Genomic DNA, 19850 nt, shown 5'->3' with positions numbered 1-19850 from the left:
GTATAGTCCATATTCCTTGAAACAGCAGTTTCCAAATTCCCTTCCAGTTTTTTCCAAGTTTGTTCCTCTCACACCCAACTTCTATTAGTTTGTGATTGTCCTCAACTATATTAATTTTACTCTTGGTTGTCTATTTTTAGTGGCAATTATATTCTCTGTATTAGTTTTCATATTTCCCTATCTTAACTTTTTTAAAGTTTCATTCAGTTTTAGGTCTTCACAGTGTTTTAACTGTGGCAAGTTCTTTTATTTCCTTCTGTGGTTTTCTTGCCAATGTGAATTCTTGCTTGAATCTGTTAAATCTTGTTTGAGGCCATCTCTCAATATATTTTGTAACATTTCTGATACGTTGGTCCTTTCTGTCAACTGATCCATAGTTTTTTTTTTTTTTTTTTTTTTAATTATACAAGGCCTCTTCTGTCCATTTATTTCTTTTATATTTCTTAAGGAGTTCTGCTTCTTTTCAATGTCTGTCACTTAGAAAGAGGCTATTGTAATATTCAGGCTAGCTTTCTGAAGGTCCTCCAGAAGGGCCTTGGTCTCAGCAGGATAGACACTAAGAGAATGGACAAGAATAGAGTCCAAATTCTTTATCGTCTCTTACAGTCTGTGTCTGTCATAGTCTGACCCAGTCTCCTCTAGAAGTCTGCTAGTCTCAACTAGTCTCCCCAAGTCTGACTTTGTCCCCAATTTAAATATCCTATTACAATTGCATCATTACAATATACCGAGTATGTGTGAACTAGAGAACCATTACATCACCATGCTGATTACTAACTATATATGTGAACTAGAGAACCACTATCAAAATTTTTGAGTTTTTTGAGTTCCAGTCCTCTACAGGCTATGACCTATGACTACCTTGTAACCTTTCTCTATTAACCTATCCTTCATTAGGATTGGCCCATCATTCCATTTTGACTTGTCAAGATCTTTTGGATTACTTCACAGGTTTCAGATTGGCTGACAGTAAAAGATAATGATAAACGATGGAGGGGACGTGGGAAAACTGTGACACAAATACGTTGTTGGTACAATCATTCTGGAGAGGAATTTGGAACTATGCCCAAAGGGCTAAAAATCTGGGTATACCCAGCAGTGTCTCTACTCTGTTTGTTATGCCAAAGAGATCATAAAAAAGGGAAAAGAACTCACATGTGCAAAGTGTTTGTAGTAGCCCTTTTTGTAGTGGCAAGAAACTGAAAGCTGAATGAATGCCCATCAAGTGGGGAATGGTTGAATAAGTTATAGCATATATATAATGGAATACTATTGTTCTATAAGAAATGATCAGCAGGCTGATTTCAGAAAGACTTGGAGAGATATAACATAAACTGATGCTAAGTGAAATGAGCAGAACCAAGAGAGCATATTTCACAGTAACAAGATTGTGATGATCAACTGTGATGGACTTGGCTCTTTTCAACAATGATGTGATTCATGCCAATTCCAATACTATATATATATATATATATATATATACACACACACACACACACACACACACACAGCTTTTTATTTACAAGATATATGCATGGGTAATTTTACAGCATTGACAATTGCCAGATTTTTTGTTCCAATTTTTCCCCTCCTTCCCTCAACCCCTCCCCCAGATGGCAGGTTGACCAAAACATGTTAAATATGTTAAAGTATAAATTAAATACAATATAAGTATACATGTCCAGTTATTTTGCTATACAAAAAGAATCAAACTTTGAAATAGTGTATAATTAGCCTGTAAAGGAAATAAAAAATGCAGGTGGACAAAAATAGAGGGATTAGGAATTCTATGTAGTGGTTCATAGTCATCTTCGAGTTCTTTTGCTGGGTGTAGCTGGTTCAATTCATTACTGCTAATTCCAATACTTGTGATCGAGAAAGCCATCTACATCCAGAGAGAGGCCTGCGGCGACTGAATGTGGATCACAATATAGTTGTTACTTCTTGTTTGTTTGCTTGTTTTTTCTCTTTTTTTCCCCTTTTTGATCTGGTTTTTCTTTTGCAGCATAATAAATATGGAAATATGTTTATAAGAATTGCACATGTTTAGCCTATATTGGATTACTTGTTCTCTAGAGGGTGAAAAATTTTGGAATATGAGGTTTTGCAAGGGTGAATATTGAAAACTATCTTTGCATGTATTTTAAAAAACAAAATGCTATCATAAAAAAGATCTTTTGGATTCATATTATATCTACTAACATGCTAACAATAAATCCTTCACCATTTTTCTTTAAACCTTAATATTTTGATAAGCACTGCCATTTTGGCATCATTTAAGTGACTATTAATCACAATGAAATAAGGGTAAGGACTAATCTAACTGGGATACTCCATTAAAAACATCTCACTAAGTTGACATTACCATTTAGGATCTGGTCTTTCAACCAGTTTAAAATTCATCCTATTGTACTATTATCCTATATATATTATGAACACCTATAATGAAATTATGAAAGATGTCCGATAGCCACTTTTTATAGGAAAAATTTGAAAATAGGATAAAATTAAAAATGTCTCATACAGACAATAAAACAGTAGTGATTCATTGTGACAAGTTTCTAATATTCTGCAGAAATGCTGTACTTCAGGTCCAACCCTCTACTAACTTCTACTCCCTTTTCTTCCCCCTCAAAATATAGTTTTTCTTAGAAACATTTTACAAATGTGCCATCTACTGTTTCAATAGGCTTCGTACACCTAAAGTCTCCTCTCTTTAAGCAAATAGGCTATATTGTAGCCTTTTCTATCCATTTTCATGTCTTAGCCTACCTCAATAAACAGGCTATCTGTAGCAGGATACAATTCTGATAGGATAAGTTCTAAGGATGTTCAAAGTAGCTAATTCCAGAATTCCTAGAGATTTGTTTTTTTTTTTTTTTTTTTAATAAAAATATGGGTGCACTTCTGTCACCACGCATTTGGAGATTTTCTGTAGTAATAGGTTTAGTTATTTGAAGCCCCTCAGAAAAAAAGTCTAGATTTCCTCACTTGGAGCATGTTAAGCTGAGTTCTACAAGCTGAATTAAAGTGCTTTTGTCAAAATTTTGTTTCGATTCTCAGACTAATACAAAGGTAACAAAAGAACACCTGAATCCTAGGAAGAAATTATCTAATTACAAAAGCAACAAAGTGTCTTTTATACCATGTAAACATACATATTCCTTTGTGGTTGTCAACAAATCATCATACCCAATGTAATTTTCACTACCTGCTCTGCAATTATTGGATTTGGCTTTAGAAGACCTAGGGTCAAATCTCTTCTCCGTTATCATATATGGGGCCTTAACAAAGTCATTTTTCTGAGCCTTAGATTTTTCACATGTAAAATAAAAAGTTGGACCAGATGATGAGCCTCCTTTCAGCTCTAAACCTATCATCCTTTACAGATTATTTTAATTTGATATGGTTCATTAAGTGCTTTTTTTGAGGGAGAAGCATTGATGGGAAAGAGTAAATCAATTTGGGTTTGGTTATTTAATTCAGTGAGAAATCAATACCAAGGTTTGTTCTGGACTAGAGTTCAGGCAATTAACATGGTGTATTCTGCTTTTTTGAGTCATTGTTTGGTGGAAATACTGCTTTAAGCATTTTTATAATCATTAGAACCTCTATCAAAGGACCAAGAGACATTACTCAAATGAGTCTATTCTTGTCAATATTTCTGGTTTTAAAAAAATGCTTGGTGACTGATAACTACTCACTAAATTAAGTTTTGGGGATCCTTTGTAAATTCAAATTATCTATGCAATCCTTGGTCCACAGTATCACAGATAATGACAAGCATTCTGGACCCTGAACTTTGAAAAGGATTTAAATAAACATTACAGACAGTTGAATGTTTACCATTCAAATATTTATTTTTTTTTACAGTGTTTTTAGTAAGATAATTTACTTCTTTAAAAAGGCTTTTAAGAAATAAAATTTCATAGGACATAGCTAGCAATTCAAACTTAACTATTAACAACATTCTTTATGAAATGCTAGCCTACTTTAAAATCAAATGAAAACAAGGAAATACAACTGCCATCATTATAAAACAATGTATTTTAAGTGGTAAAACTTGAAATTATATCCAGCATGAGACAAAATCATCAAGGCCATTACATAAAACATTTTTGTACTCAACAGGCAACAAGAATGACAAAATGGCAGCATCAACGAAGCCCAATGGAATAGGCAATATAAGCCACTTCATGTAACTCTACAAGTATTACAGACTTCAAAGCACACAATCATTCCTTTTGAAATCACAAAGTGTAACGAAAATAAAGTCAAAAATTCTGAATATAAATTAGTGGTATTAGGACATAATACTATTTCTGTCCTTTCTCTACTACCCCCCAATTTGCTCATTGACTAAAATACACAGGGATGAGCTGAACTATTCAATAACAATGTGCATTTTATACAGAGGACAAAGCCAAAGTAGACTGTGACATTAAAGTAAAAAGCTGGTGCTCCTCCCCACTCTCTATACCCAACCAAAAAAAAAAAAAAAAAAAAAAAAAAAAAAGAAAGAAAGAAAGAAAGAAAGGAAGCAATGACTCCCCAGGACCAAACTTGGATTCTAAGAAGCACTTATGTCAAACTACCCTCATTTTATTTTTCAAATAGGTTACACTGGTAATTAGGAAATAGACACATATGTGGTTACACATAACACACATATGTATGCTTATATTTGCATGTGTATTTCTGTGTGTGCATTCTCAGTAAGACTTCTGACAAAAGGCCTCAAGATGTCTTGTGGACAAAATGGAACAATGTGGCCTAGATGATTATATTAAGGTTAGTTGGCTGGATTAAGTAAGCAAAACTTCAAGGGAGGTTTCTAGAAATATGCCTTCGGGTATTATCACAGCATCTGAATCACAGAAATAGGACACTGTCTCCAGCCTTATTTAGTTCAACAATTTTATTTTGACTTGAGTGAAGACAAAGTATGGCATGGTCACCAAATCTATAGATGGATAAATCATCCACAAATTTGGGAGGGAAATAAAATGGAAGGTGAAAATATATGATCCATAATTATCTACATAGGCTGGAAGAATGGGCTCACAAATTAAACATTTTGCACTTAGACTAGGCCTAACATAATTTCACATTAAAAAAGAACTGCAGTTTTAGATAATTGCAAGCTCAATATGAGTTAACAGTGAGATGGCTGCCAAAAAAAGATAAAACAACCTTAAGGGCTTTATTAATAGAAGTGTAGAGATCTATTCAGGCCACAGCTAAAGACTGTTTCAGGTTCAGATGCCACATTTTAAGGAGAATATTGATAAAATGAAGTATGTCGAGAAAGTAAACCAGGATATGAGGGAAGTAATTAAGTAGGATGAATCAATTTATATGAAGAATGGCTTAAGGAAGGGAAGGAAGTGTTGTATCTTTCCAAATACCTAGAGAGCTCTCAGATAGAAGAGGAATAAGAGTTAATTCCATACAGCATCAAATGCCAGAATTAGAATCACTGGGTGAAAGTTATAGAGAAGGAAAGTTTAGCTCAACATATCTAGAACGATTAAAATTGCTGAAAAATGGAATGGGCTGGCTTGTGAGGTAGTGAGTCTCAGTCACTGGAAATGTTCAAATAGAGGGATGATGGCCCATTACTGAAGATATAATAAAAGTGATTTTTTGTTTAATTATAGGTTAGATTAGATGACCTCTGAGGTATCTTCTGACTCTGAAATTCTATAAAATTCAAATATGAGGCACAAAGACAAAGGCAGACCATTTTCATTGGAATTAAAATATGGGAAAATTTGGGGGGAGTAAAGATGACATTCTTAGAAAAGCATAGATTTAAAATGGAAGTACATAATTATATATTTCATTTAGTCAAAAAACCCATAATGAAGATGGTCCATATAGTTAACACCTTGCTTCATGCATATTTTCACGAAGCTCTAATGTCAAGATTAAGATTTGTCCCCCACTAGCAAACTCGCTACTAAATAGTAAAAGGAAAAGGGACATTTGATCTATAGTGATCTTCCTTCCTTCCTTTACTCTTCAACAAGAACCCCACCTGTCATGAGGTCTAGAATGAGGACTCTAAAAATTCCTTGTATTTAAAGATAAAAAATTTGCAGGGGAGAGAAATAGTAAAAAATGAACTTAGGAGGTTTTAGTAGATCTTCTGTCTTTGCTCTGGTATCAACATTAAATACCTCAGAAATAGCATTCCCATAGAGCCATAACAACAGTGAGAGACTGCATAGTAGATAGTTTAATTCAAAGAGCCTTGAACCTCTAGAGAATCAATAGATAATGGGTTCTAGTCCTGGTTCTGTCAAGGTTTGAGCAGAAATATGATACTGTATTGAAATCAATTCATGTCAGGTTTTGGATGTCCTCATCTATAAAATGAAAGATTTAAATCAGATGCTTTAAAATCCTTTCCAGTTCTAAGTTTCTCTGACCAAAAAAAAAAAAGCCTTTACAGCTACTGAGTCACCCTCTGACCTGGGTGCACTCTATGCACAATCAAAGAAAGTGACCATATCTGAATTTAAAGCCTCTCTTTTAAAATTCCCCAAAGAAAAGTGGCAGCCTTGCCTGAAGTACATATAAAAAAATAGAGGCTATGACAAAAACAGAGGGAATATACTGGAGCTCTACATTTCATTCTTAAAATCAAGAAAATTGACATGTATCAACATAATGGTTTTCTAAAGTCTATAATTATGTTTTTGCAAAACACAATTAGTAACAACTAGGGAACCAGTGCTTAAATTCATCACATGTAATGAAAAGTCTTCTGGACAGGATCAAGTAGTTAATTTTTAGATTAATTCTTTAAAATAAAACAAAAGTATGCTTTAAATTGATGAGTAGAATTGGACTCTTTAATATGCAGGTGAAAATAACAGTATTTTCTAAATTTAAAAGGGGATCAGTAAGGGGACAATAAGAGAGAAATCAAAGCCATGCTTATATAAACTGATTTTTCATCTACATATTTAAAAATAAAATAGATACTATGCTCACGTGTCTGGGATAGTCGGGGATAGTTCTGTCCTTCAATTATAAGAAAGAGGAACCTTCCAAACCTATGACGCTAAGCTAAGAGCATCTCATTAAAGTACCTCAAAAAAAAAAAAAATAAATTGAAATGGTTCATGTGCAAAACTGCAAGCACCATTAGGATTTTTAAGCAGCAAGACCTAAACACAAATGACAGCTAACAAACACTCCATTGGTCACAATCTTTTAAGGAGGCTTCACCTGGGAAAAGCAATGCCTACACGTTATGTTTGTGAATAAGTGTATACTAGCAAATCTATGCAGTCACAATCTAATGATGCAATTTGCCACCATACCTTTCAAAACAGGTACAAATAAAGGGGTCCTATTTGAAAATTTGGCCTCAGAAACTTTCATTGATCCAAATGGATAGACTTTTTCTTTTTTAAATGATTAAAAACTTAGATAAATTCATTTACTTTTGGGATGTGCAAATTTAAAGTTTATATATATTAATCACCAGGATATGTTTGGTCATGAGTGGCTGTGACCATATTTAGTGTAGTCATCAGGCAAGTTACCCAGATGAATTCGTCACAAATGATAATATTAAATTTGGATTAAACCAAGTTACATTCAGTATTCCATAATTTTCTTCCTTAGCTTTTATTTCATTATTGCTGCTTTGAAATCCACGTGCCAATGATCAAAGCCAAGAAAAACTACTATTAAAAAAATTAATCAGTGTTTCAAATTTCCTTGGCCCTTGCTACATTCTAAGCTCCTTGAGGGAAGGCACATGTGTCTCATTTCATTTTTGGTACCCACTGTGCCAGATTTGTGCCCTGAACATGGTCCACACTTGATGTTTGTGGAGCTGACCTGCTACTGTGCTCTGAGAGTTTCTCATGCTTGGGAATTAGCATGCGAAAACAGAGCAGAAACACTTTTCTTTTGGACTAAAAAGTGATCCAATGAAAAAGTCCAAATTTCCAACTTCAAGGTTCTTCTAAGTTATCTGTATTATAAGAATGCACTTCCCAAAGGGTTACTTAAACAAGACAAACAGCAAAGATGAAAAAGACATGCAGAATTTGTAATCTTCCATCCATCTTCAGTATCTGTCAAGAAAGGTCAAACTAGAACAATTCACATTGTATGAGAACCAAAAAGATCAGCCAGCCCAAGGTTTGGGATAGGAATTCTAAAACTGCAGTGAGGTATCATTCTGAAAAATATGTTGCTTCCAGCACAGGGTCTTAAGTCTTAGGTCTGTCATGTAGAACAAATTCACAGAATTCTACTGCAATGCTAACATAAGAAGAAAGATGGTGCCAACAGTAATCATTATCCAAATCATACTGGGCTTTGTCAATGAAAATGAACATCTGGAATTGCACCTGAAAATAAATGGGCAGCAGTGTAATTTATGGACAAGTTACAATGGACCACTCACAAATATCCTTTGGTAGATGATAGGAGGAAGTACCCTCTTAAGCTTTAGGGTACTTCTATTCAGACAAACTTCCAAAGCAGAAAAATTACCAAAGTGTCATTAATTATTTTAAAGTGCATTAAAAAAAAGAGAGAAATATAGGCATGGTGGATTTGTTGCTCTTCAAACAATAAATCTTACAAAAAGGGCCATCCTAATATGCATAGTGATATCCTTTTTTCCCCTCAAACACATTAAGAACAACTGATGATTAATTTTTATAATGGATATTTCTGCTGGCATCCTAGAGTCACCAAAGTGTTTATTTCTTAGCTGAATTTGACTGGTTTTTAACATTCGATACACAATTAATGATTTCAGAGATTCTTGTAAGTTTGCTTTCTTGTCCAGCAAAGGCTCCAGTTTCCAGTGATAAGACCAACCATGTGACATAACTGGTGTAGACAAAACCTCTCATTTTTATATAATATTTATAAGACTTTTCTTATTAAAATACTTCCTCAAAACATATTCTACCGAATGCTCAGTCCAAATAGCTTCCAAAATGACTAAAAACAAGATATTAGTCTGTAAAAATAAGCTCTTGAGGGGGAAAAATTATGAGCAACATAGTTGAAATGCAATTGTTTTAATTGACTCCATTTCTGCAATGCCATTTAGATATTCAGTGTCTTAATGAACTTTGATATATATATATATATGTATATACATATGTTTGTATATATATACATATATAAAAACACAATAATAGTCAATGTATCTCTTTCAGGTGAGCAGTTTAATTAAGTTACAAATCTCTTATCAGTTCAGCATGCCCTCTCAAATCCCAAAGTCATACTTCAGTAATTATTTTGCTAGTTTAAAAAAAAAGTATTCCCAGGATAGACTTCTTTATATGTATTTCAAAAAAAGTAAAAAAAAACAAAAACAAAAAAAACCCAAAAGTTTCTAAAAAATATTTTAAATGTCTTCCATTTAAAAACATGATAAAAGTATGAATTAGGAATTCTAATCATTGTTTTTCTTAATTTAGACTAGAAATCACTATTAACTTCAAATTGAAGATCAATTTGACTTTTCACACAAGTCATTTATTGTAGTACTTAAAAATCTCCAACACATCTTTTATACATGATCATGTTTGACCCTGGAAACAACCCTGTGAGACATGCAGTATGTGGATTATTTTCTTCTTTTAATAGGTGAAGAAACTGAGGTTCAAGGATATTGAGTGACTGGTCTACAGTGAAGTGTGTGCCTATTGAGCATCAGAGGCAAAATTGAGAACCAGGCCTTCCTGACTCCCCAAATCCCAACACTCTGCCCACCTTGCCAGAATTTTGAAAAAATCTACTCTATCAGTGATGAAGATAATAAATATAAGACTCCATGTACCATAATAATAGTGTTGTAAATAACTAACAATATATATTGGGATACACAGGGCTCTTTAAAGCACTGCAAACTAAGATATCTGGAGTACTAATAGATCAAGGGTAAGTTAAATGGACAGGCTTTTAAAAGTCAAATGTGATGTTGCATGTAACAAAACATTCTTTGGCATACCGAAAAGTCAAATTTACACATCAACACAGAGCAATTTAAGAAGAATAAATGTCCCTGTAAATATTTTTGTTTGGATAGTGGTCAATATCAACATATATATATATATGTATGTATGCATGTATCTTTTTTAATTACAATGATTCATCCTCAGCCTTGAATGCTATTAATTTGTGGAAAACAAATGCCTTTTTAAAAAATTACTGAATATATGCTTTTAAGATGCCTGTTCTCTTGAAAGAAAAAAAAGGTATAGGATGAAGCATACATTGATAGAGAATAAAATAGGCAATAATATATGATTAAACCTCACAGGACTATTTCTTTCTTCTACTGTAGTCACCACATTATTTAGGAGGAATAAGAAATGGCTTGAAAAAATACACTGTCTGGAGTATCACTGAACTCTTACACACCACATTTCTGAATGTGAGACAGGCCAAGCTAAATAAATAAAGCAAACTTCTGATGGCACATGTGTGTAAGTCCAGAAGTTTGCTAAAGATAGATGGTCACTGCTGATATCACAATTATCTTCCCCTCCCTCCCCCAACAAACTATAATTGCTCACCTGAAATATTCTATGAGTGGCTTGTGATTTTTTTTTGTCAGACATTGCATTGCTTTCATTTTTATAACATCAAGCAGGCAATCAAATTACAGCTGAGTAAGAACACAGGCATTGCACTGACTAGGACATGCAGAACATGGAGTTTCCCTGCTTGGTTCCATGAACTTACAATCATGGAATCAAGAGTTCTTTTCCAATTGCAAGTTTGCAATTTTTAACTTATCATCGACAACCTTCAATGGGTCCTGTCAAGGCATCCAGGCTGCTGTCTGTATCTGAAGCCAATGTCTGCTCTGTTGACATGGATGAAATGTCATTGATAGATGAGGACTGAGAAGGAGTGGTGTTGCTATTTACTGCTGCATCTGTGCTAAGTAAACCAAATATAATAAAATCTGAGGCAAGACATTGCTACAAAAACAAACAAAACAGTGAGGGTTATAGACAAATGACTTTTATTTCCCAACCCATCATGAATTCCTGGATCCCAATTCTGGAGGCAGGAAAGCAATCTTAAGTAGTTAGTCAGTGAGAAGCAGTTAGGCAAGACTAACTGTTAGATATTTTCTCAAGTTCTCTCCACTCTTAGGTTCCTCATTCCCCAGTTTGAATTATCTAGCTTCAAGTATATGGCTATATATGGAGCTAGAGCTTGGACTTTCAATTTCATTATTACAAGTTAGATGAGAAAAGCCTCTCCCTGTGTAGGTCAGTCCCTCCTCTTCAGCTCAGAGAACTACTTAGAACACAAGGGGTTATGTGACTTGCCCAGAGTCACAAAGCTAGAATGTGTCAGAAGCAGGACTGAAACTCCAGCTGGCTTGATTCTCTATTTATTCTGCCTCTCATCTAGAAGAGTATACTCAATTACGTGCTGAAAATACACTTTCACTTCACAAAGACTTAAAAAGAAAATCACTACATTTGTCCAAATATCATTGTTCTTCAAAAAGCTTGTGGAAAATAAGAGTTCAAAATCCACACCACTATAATCTACTTAAAGTCTAAGGCAACAAGCCCCAAGTTTAAGATTAAGGTTCAGTGATGACAAATTTAACTTCAATGAAGATTAGTTTGCCCCCAAAAATCATTTCCAGAGACTTGGGATTTTCTTTTAAAAAGTCAAGGATCACACTTAGATCTTAAAGCACCCCAAGATATTTCAATTCTAAGGCTCAGTTTTATGGTTCAGTCCAACAAGGAGAGAACTCTGGGCAAGTATAGTTTTCAAATATGGATTTCTCAAATTGTGTGCATTTTTCAGTTGCACTGTCATCTTGAATCTGAACACCACTTCTTGGTTTCTAATCCAAAAATGAAATCACCAACACATTCTGCATATATACTTTTTATATAATAGCCGTTAAGTGTAGTAGAAAAGAGCCTATCAAACCAAGTTCACAAGTGTCTCTGCATGCTGCTATTGTTAGTTGTTTCAATTATGTCTGACTTGTCATGACCCTATTTGGGGTTTTCTTGGCAAAGACACTGGCGTAGTTTCCTGTGCTCATTTTACAGATGAGGAAACTGAGGCAAAGAAGGATAAGCAATTTTTGTAGGGTCACATAAGTACTTGAGGCCAGGTCAGCCCTCTATCCAATATTGTTCCTTGTAAAAATAATCTATTGACCCTCTGTACTTTAAAAATTATATACACTATTACAATTTTTCAAATAGAGGGGAGCTCTGCTTGCCATCTGGGGGAGGGGGTGGAGGGAGGGAGAGGAAAAATTGGAACAGAAGTGAGTGCAAGGGATAATGTTGTAAAAAATTACCCTGGCATGGGTTCTGTCAATAAAAAGTTATTTTAAAAAATAAATAAATAAAAAATAAATGAAACTAAGTCAATAGACAATGTAAATAAATAAATAAAGGGGAGCTCATAGGTCCCAGACTACCAATAGTAGAAAAAAAGATTATTAGCAATTGGTTGAAAAAATTGGGCAAAAATATTTAGAGAAATAAAGGCCAATTTATCATTTAATTCTTTGCTTGGTTTGATTACAGAAGATTATGTGTATCTCAGAAGATAGCTTCACATTTATCAAAATGAGTGAAGTGCCAAGAAGAAGCAAAAAACTGCTGAAACCATAATGAATAGCACAGAACATTGTTAGTATTTAATTTGGCTAAAGGAAAGACCATTAGAAGTAAAACTATTAAACTAATCACTAACCTGAAGGTTGATCTTTTACCACACCATTCTTGCTTCTTTCTTCCCAGTCCATTACTTCTTTGTATATTAGTTCTTCAAACAGAAATTTAAATTAAAATCCTTTATCAGTTTCCTTATATTTCTAAAAACTATTTCAAAATCAACTTTCACTATAATAAAATGCCTATTTTTGACATTCCCAATTTAAATATTAAGCTAGTCTACATAGGTGTATGTATTACATATGCTCCATTTCAGTGCTGTGATTGTTTAAGCAGACCCAGTCTAGTACACTTTGACAAATTTACCTGTCTAGAATTACAACAAAACAACTGGGGAATATAATACCAAGACAGTAATATCTCTAAAACATAATGAAAAATGTAGAATTTAGAATAGTTAACAATATTATAAGATAATGAGAAACAATATACTACAGGAGATAGAGAGCAGGTTTTGGAATCAGTAAGACTCGGATTCAATGCCTCTTAGATACATCCTGGCTGAGTGACCCTCGGCAAGACACTTCATTTCTCAGTGCACTAGGGCTACAGAGCAGATATAGACCAATGTCCTCAGAGGGAATTTCCTATACCAATAAAATCATTGGTCAGGCTCAAAAAAAAAATAAAACAAGGAATAATAATCATTAATGGTATCTTTATATGCAAATGAATTTTTCAAAACGATTTTACTGGTAACTAAATTAATGCTATCAAACAGACTTGAACATCACAGGAAGAATACAAAATGAAGTATCCAATGGCACTTAAAAAGTGATTAAACAGCTATAAAATACAATGGATATCATTATTTAAAATTTACTGTTCTATTGTGAGAAACTTTTATGTACTTATATACCCTTCTGAGGTTTCTATTTATCATTCACACAGTGTGGTTTTGGGGAAAATTTCTATGCTAGAAGTTGGAAGACCATCAATTTTAACTCAAGACCTCATTCTGACCTACTCAAGAGGAACACAGAATTTAGGGCTGGAAGGAATATTAAAAATCATTTAGTCCAAGCCCTTCATTTCATAATTTAGGGATCTTAGGGTCAGAGGAATTAAATGACTTCCTCATGGATACATAGCTAATTAAGCTGAAGAGTTGAAATCCTAAGTTTGCTTAGGTCTTTGTCTCCACATCCAATATATTCTTTCTGTTAAGACCTTTGTACTGCTCAATTTTGCTAAGTTTTCTGCTTTCTCTGGGCCTCAAGTTTTTCTCTCTGGAAAATGAGAGCACTTGGATTAAATTGTCCTTAATATTTTTTTTACTAATTTTTGAAAGATACTACATTTAGTCACAAACAGAAAAGATGTTTAGGTATCATATGCTTTTATTATTAATAACCAAAAAACCCCCTCAAAATCTATCAAACCTCTTCAAAGTCTTGAAACAATGCTATTTTAGTAAAAACCATTCTTTTAAAAAAAAGTCTTCTTTGTTAAAAAGTCATATAAAATGATCAGAAATTTTTTTTTCTGGATCTGAGATAAAAAGAATTGAATTCAACATAGCTAATAAAAACCCATTTCAAGAAATTTACTTTATTAGCATAAGAATCTGGGGATAAAACTATCCCCACAGTTTTAGAAAATAGAGACTAAATTGACTCTTGGTATTTGTGTTAAAAAATATTGATGAATAAATTACCCTACACTTACCCCCCCAAAATTGAAAAAAATGCCTAAAATAACTTAAATCATTACCTTTCCATTCTTCAATAGCATGTTCTCGTTCTTCTAACTGGGCATCATAAATTTGAGGTGGTGGCTAAAAATTAAATTGGAAAAAAACAAGTCTTATTCAAAAATCTAACACACACACACACACACACACACACACACCCCTCTACACCTGTGGGTATATGGAATTTGTAAGAGACTTACCCAATGTCTAATATTGAATAAGCATCTATTAAATATGTACTACCTCCAAAGAAGTGAAGACAAAAGAAAAAAACAAAAACCAGTCCCTATTCTCAGGGAGTTTACAATCTACTGAGAAGAAGTAACTAACTTGTCCATAGGTAAATACAGATCATGAGAAGAAGAAAGTACCTCAAGTAGACCTAGAGGAAAGTTATATATAAACATATATAGTTTTAGGGAATAACTATAATGAAGAAATAGAACCTGGATTACAATTCAGCAAAGACAAAGAAATGGCCAGATAAGTAGAAGGAGAATCATGGCAGAGCTGTGCTACAAAAACCAAAGGAAGAGAGAGTATCCAGAATGAAGGGAGAATGAAGTGTCACAGCATGCAGAGCTCAAAGTTTCTTTGAAGATAATGGAATTCCAGTTGTGATATAAATTGGCAAACTCATACTTCCCAAACTCAGCATTAGAAATGGGCAGAGGCAGAGGAAGCAGAAAAAGGAAGAGAATTAGAGCTCTGCTAGGAATAAGTAATAGATATATTCTGGCACTGGCAAATTATAAACTTTCTACATTCCTATATCTGTATAAGTGAAGGCTACAATCTATACATCTACAACCACATAAAAGAAAGCAGGGCATTCACATGAAAGTTATAAATTGAATAAAAAGGAAGTACTGGTTCTTTTAAGAAGTGACAAGTTTAGACTGAAGACACTCTTGACTCCTATATGGATGTCTAAGTTGTGAATAAACCAGGGACTGGCTGTCCTTATTTTACTTACATAACCATATGTTATTTATGTGATATAAAAGATATAATTTATGGGAGAGATTGAGTAGATGAAGAGAAGGGAGAAGAAAAAGACATGAGAACAGAGAGAAATCTTCAAGTATCAACAATAAACTTTCTTAACTTCCAGGATATGTGTCTTGCTTCTAGCTATAAAAATCAGAGGTTAAAAAGATCTATTTGGTCTTTAAATCAATACTTACTGCTTCTGCTTCAGCAGGATCATACCAAACAGTAATATATGGGTGCCGTAAGGCTTCATCGACAGAAATTCGCTTGTCAGGATCTATTACGAGCATTTTTGATAACAAATCTCTAGCTTGACTTGCTAGGAAGAAAAAAAGCATATGATGAATCAGATTTTTAGAACTAAAAGTTTTAATTTGAAAATTAAACAAAAACACATGACAAAAAAATTAGTATGGCAGTATAGGGAAGGATAAGATCAAAAGTTCAGATTATGAAATGCTAAGAGTACCCACTTTTAAACAACTTTCAAACATCAAGATCAAAACTAAGTGACTTTTAAAAAGTTAGTCACTTCCACAGTCATTAAAACAATCATGAAATATTTCTTAAGAAAAAACACACTAAAACCTATTTGACTCTTTTTATGAGAAAGAAGAAATAGTATGTTCATGGGATGGGGCTGTGTGCAGGCTACATGTCTATTCTAAATAGCTGGAAAGGGCAGCACTCTCTTACAATGAATGAAAGAAAAAGGACCAAATAACTGGAACTGTCCTGAGGTTTGACAATTCTGGTTCTATCTTCTGGGGAATAAAACAAAATCTTGGGTATTATTTCTCTATTATTTCCTCTCCCATAGCTACACAAAAATTTTAAAAACAATTATTCTAAAAACTTATTAACCAGAAAGATCAGAAATTGTGGATTCTGCCTAAAATGAATTTCTGATTAACTGAGAATTGACTATTGAAGCACAAGGAAAACAATCATTAGCTATCAAAATTTACAAATCCATAAAATGGGCCATTTTCCCACAATGCTTATTTTCTAAGTTAAAAAAAAAAAAGGCCCAATTTCAGAAAAGAAATGTAGTGTTTTCTCTGAAAAAGATTGCATCAACCAATCAAAAAGAGGTCTACTATATGGCAGAAACTATGCTAGGTATTAAACATACATAAGTCTGATCTCAACTCCACACAAAGCTATTAAAAACAAAAACAAACAGAAGGGGGAAAAAAGGTCCGATTCTGAAAAAAGGCAAATGATTAGAATGATTGGGATAATTTGGTATGATAAAATACACTTTACTTGGAACCTCTGACAAAGGATGAAATCCCCATCTTTATAACTCCAATTTCTGTAATACACACACACACACACACACACACACACACACACACAATCTTTCAAATTAATTTATGAAGCTTTCTAATTTTGTTTGAAGAATTAAAAAAGGCAGACTTTAAGGGAAGAATCATAGGTTTTAAGTATTCATCTTGATATTGATTCCCTTCATCTGAGATTTCTTTGTCCTTGAGAAGTGGCAGCAATTATCCCAATTGCTGGGATAATTATAAGGTTTCAATGTATTCTGATGTTCTTCTCATTTTACAGATGAAGTAAATATGTCATATCATATTTATATTGTGGAATGTAAATATAAATTAAAAAAAAAAACCTTCATGTGGATTAGGGAATTCAAGTATAAGAAAAAGAGTCTTACTTTTCAGTTTATCTCGTTCAGATTCTGATGGGAATATCCAATCAGGGAAAAGCTCTTCAAATTTGATACCAGGATATTTCGGCCTGTTTTCTACATAATTCCTCACAGTTGGCTGTAATTTCTTCATAAAGTCTGATGATGGTGTTCCTAACTGCTCAATTACTTTATTCCACTGATCAATATCTGTAGGACCTCTTTAAGAAAATATAACTGAAACAACCATATTATACAAAATATAACTGAGGGGGAAAAAAGCTAAAGTATATTTGTGCAAACCAACAAGTAATGAATGAAATCCCATTCTGCAACTTTAAAAATACCATCTAAAAATGAACATGCAGAATTCCAAGTTCTGACTATTCAAGAGAAAGATAACTATGGGAGTCACTATACAAACTATATGACATGGCATATAATAAAACTTAAAAGGAAAAGTAGCAATTCAGGTAGAAAGAAACCCAGTTTTTAGTTCTTGCTCTGTCCCTACCTACCTGAATCCTTATGACTCTGACATTCTCTATTTTCTGTAGTCTTCTGATTTAACCTATCAAGCTACCTACTAACGAATAGTGCTTTGACATTTGGGATGCCAATGAGATAGTTTTCTTTTAACTGAAGATTAGAGCTTAAGCCAAAAGTTATAAGTAACTTGGGTTTTTTTGGATACTTATTTTGCAGGGTGGAAAGAAAGACAACCAGACTTGTTCAATGATATAGAGGATTACAAAGTAGATCTGGCACCTGCTTTATAAGAAGTTAAGAAGTTTTAGAAATTAAATGACGTGCCCAAGGTCATGTTGCCAGTGTATGACAGATGCAAGCCTTGCTAGCTCTGAGGATGACTTTCACACCTCTACTGCCAAGATGCCTATCATAATTCATAGTAAACTTTCATTAAAAATATTAATCCAAGCTCTTCCAGGTTTCAGTAATCTCACTTATTATTGTTGCTCACAAAAATAGGAATCTATACTCATGGCTTACTTTATGGTTAACAAAGTACTTCATGCCTCCTGTCTTGCTTGACTCCAATAACAGCCCTGGGAGGTGAAGGCAAGACAAGTATCACTGACTATTTCAGAGATGAAGAAAATCCTCACCCCAGGAAAGTAAAATAATTATCCCAAGATCACATTCTGGGAAGAGCTGAGACTCAAACATCTTACTCTCAATCCAGTGCCCTATTCCAGACATCTACTGACAGAATAAGAGTCTATAAAATCTGTTTTCTTTTTCATTTAAACTATGACAGAAAAAATTAAATACTTTATTATTTTTTTGAAAATGCACAGACTGATTCTCCTCTCTGCACCACGCTATTTTTTCTACAATAATATTATTTGCTAATTGTGTAGAATTGTGAAGTCTAACATAACGCTTAACAATTTTTTTCATTTGTTAAAAAGTACTATTTTTTCATTTCTGTACTTCCTAAAGCTTCAATTATCTCTTCATACAACATAAGCTAAGACATAAAATGCACAAAAACAAAAAAGTGACCGATAAACAGGATATTAATTTACCTAATATTAGATGAAACAGTTTTTTATTATGTTATTTGAAGTTTTTTTTAGCTGAATTTACTTTCAGAATAAAAGTCTATTTAACCACTAAAATGGGTGAACTTAAAATAGGGCATAACTGCTAGACAATTACTTGGAAATCCTAAAATATAACACAACATCTAACTTCGTGATAAATATTTCTAAAATAGATGATAAATAAAACATTCCTAAAGTCAATCAGAATGAAACAAAAAACCCTTTCAAAACAGTATCTGTTGCTTAAGAATTTTCTCTCTACTTCACCTGGAAAAATCACCCCAATAAAAAGATCGTAAAAAAAGTATGTTGACATAATATATATGACATTGAAGACAGGTTGATTAATTAGAAAAACAAAGAATATCTGTCAACTGACAATCTTAATTTTTTAAAATGAAAACTAATGAAAATATTCAATGATTATCATAATGAGAAATGGTTAGGATGAAAAGCATTCACATGATGAAAGCATGACTCTACAGACAAGAAATGGCATACAGAAAATATTAAATTTGATTTTTCCCCTGTTTAATGATGTTAACATGAGTAATTTGACTGTCTATTAATTTTAAAACTTGAAGTTTATGTTCCTATTGTATTTGAAATGTGCCAGAGCAAAATAACCATTGTTAAAAAGAAAAACAAAACAAAAAACAAGCACATACACTGGGGTGATTAAAAAAAAAAAAAAAATCCCAAGTAAGAATTAGAATTAAAATTTGCCACAACTTTTTAATCTCATTGGAATAGTTTCTGTTTGGGTCTCACTTAATGTGCTGTTGGTCCTAGTTTCTAAACAGAAGATTATTAATGCATTTTGATAATTTTAACAAACACAGTATATGAGCAGAATCTTTTAAGCACAACATCCTGACTGCGTTTGAAATAGCCACTTTCCTAAACAAATTAACTAATCTGGTGGGCAATTTATATTTTATTCTTTAACATGGTTGTATTCCTATATATCTACATGCTTTTTAAATGCATTTAAATGCCAATGTGTCATTTATTACAATAGCTCCTGGAGTAAAGACATTAATATTTAAGCAGTAGAGCTTAGCACAGTAAAGAATTCAGGAATGACAGTTAAATATGTGCAGCTTGATTAGTGATACTAATTTAACAAACATCAGAATAAGATCATTTCAAACACATACTCAAGAAGTATGATGTTTTCCTTTTTGTATTCTCATCTACTGCAGACAGTCATT

General features: G+C 33.2%; 1 protein-coding gene across 5 annotated transcripts in view; it reads right to left on the bottom strand.

Moving 5' to 3' along the window:
• Positions 1 to 3839: 3839 nt before the first annotated feature.
• MAPK9 (mitogen-activated protein kinase 9) overlaps positions 3840 to 19850 on the bottom strand; it is a 43157-nt gene continuing 27146 nt past the window's right edge. For 4 of the 5 annotated variants that reach the window (XM_031953812.1, XM_031953811.1, XM_031953814.1 and 1 more), the window contains 5 exons: positions 17096 to 17278; positions 15606 to 15730; positions 14439 to 14502; positions 12745 to 12816; positions 3840 to 10933 (listed from right to left, as the gene is read on the bottom strand). In XM_031953812.1, the coding sequence (XP_031809672.1) occupies positions 10791 to 10933; positions 12745 to 12816; positions 14439 to 14502; positions 15606 to 15730; positions 17096 to 17278 (587 nt within the window). In that variant the 3' untranslated portion in view covers positions 3840 to 10790. Of the gene's footprint in view, positions 10939 to 12744; positions 12817 to 14438; positions 14503 to 15605; positions 15731 to 17095; positions 17279 to 19850 lie in introns of all 5 variants that reach the window. The other variant, XM_031953813.1, reaches the window with a different exon arrangement.

Source organism: Sarcophilus harrisii, chromosome 2 (assembly GCF_902635505.1).
Source record: "Sarcophilus harrisii chromosome 2, mSarHar1.11, whole genome shotgun sequence".
NCBI lineage: Eukaryota > Metazoa > Chordata > Mammalia > Dasyuromorphia > Dasyuridae > Sarcophilus > Sarcophilus harrisii.
The sequence above is the reverse complement of the archived record's forward strand: the minus strand, read 5'-3'. Positions and strand labels throughout refer to the sequence as shown.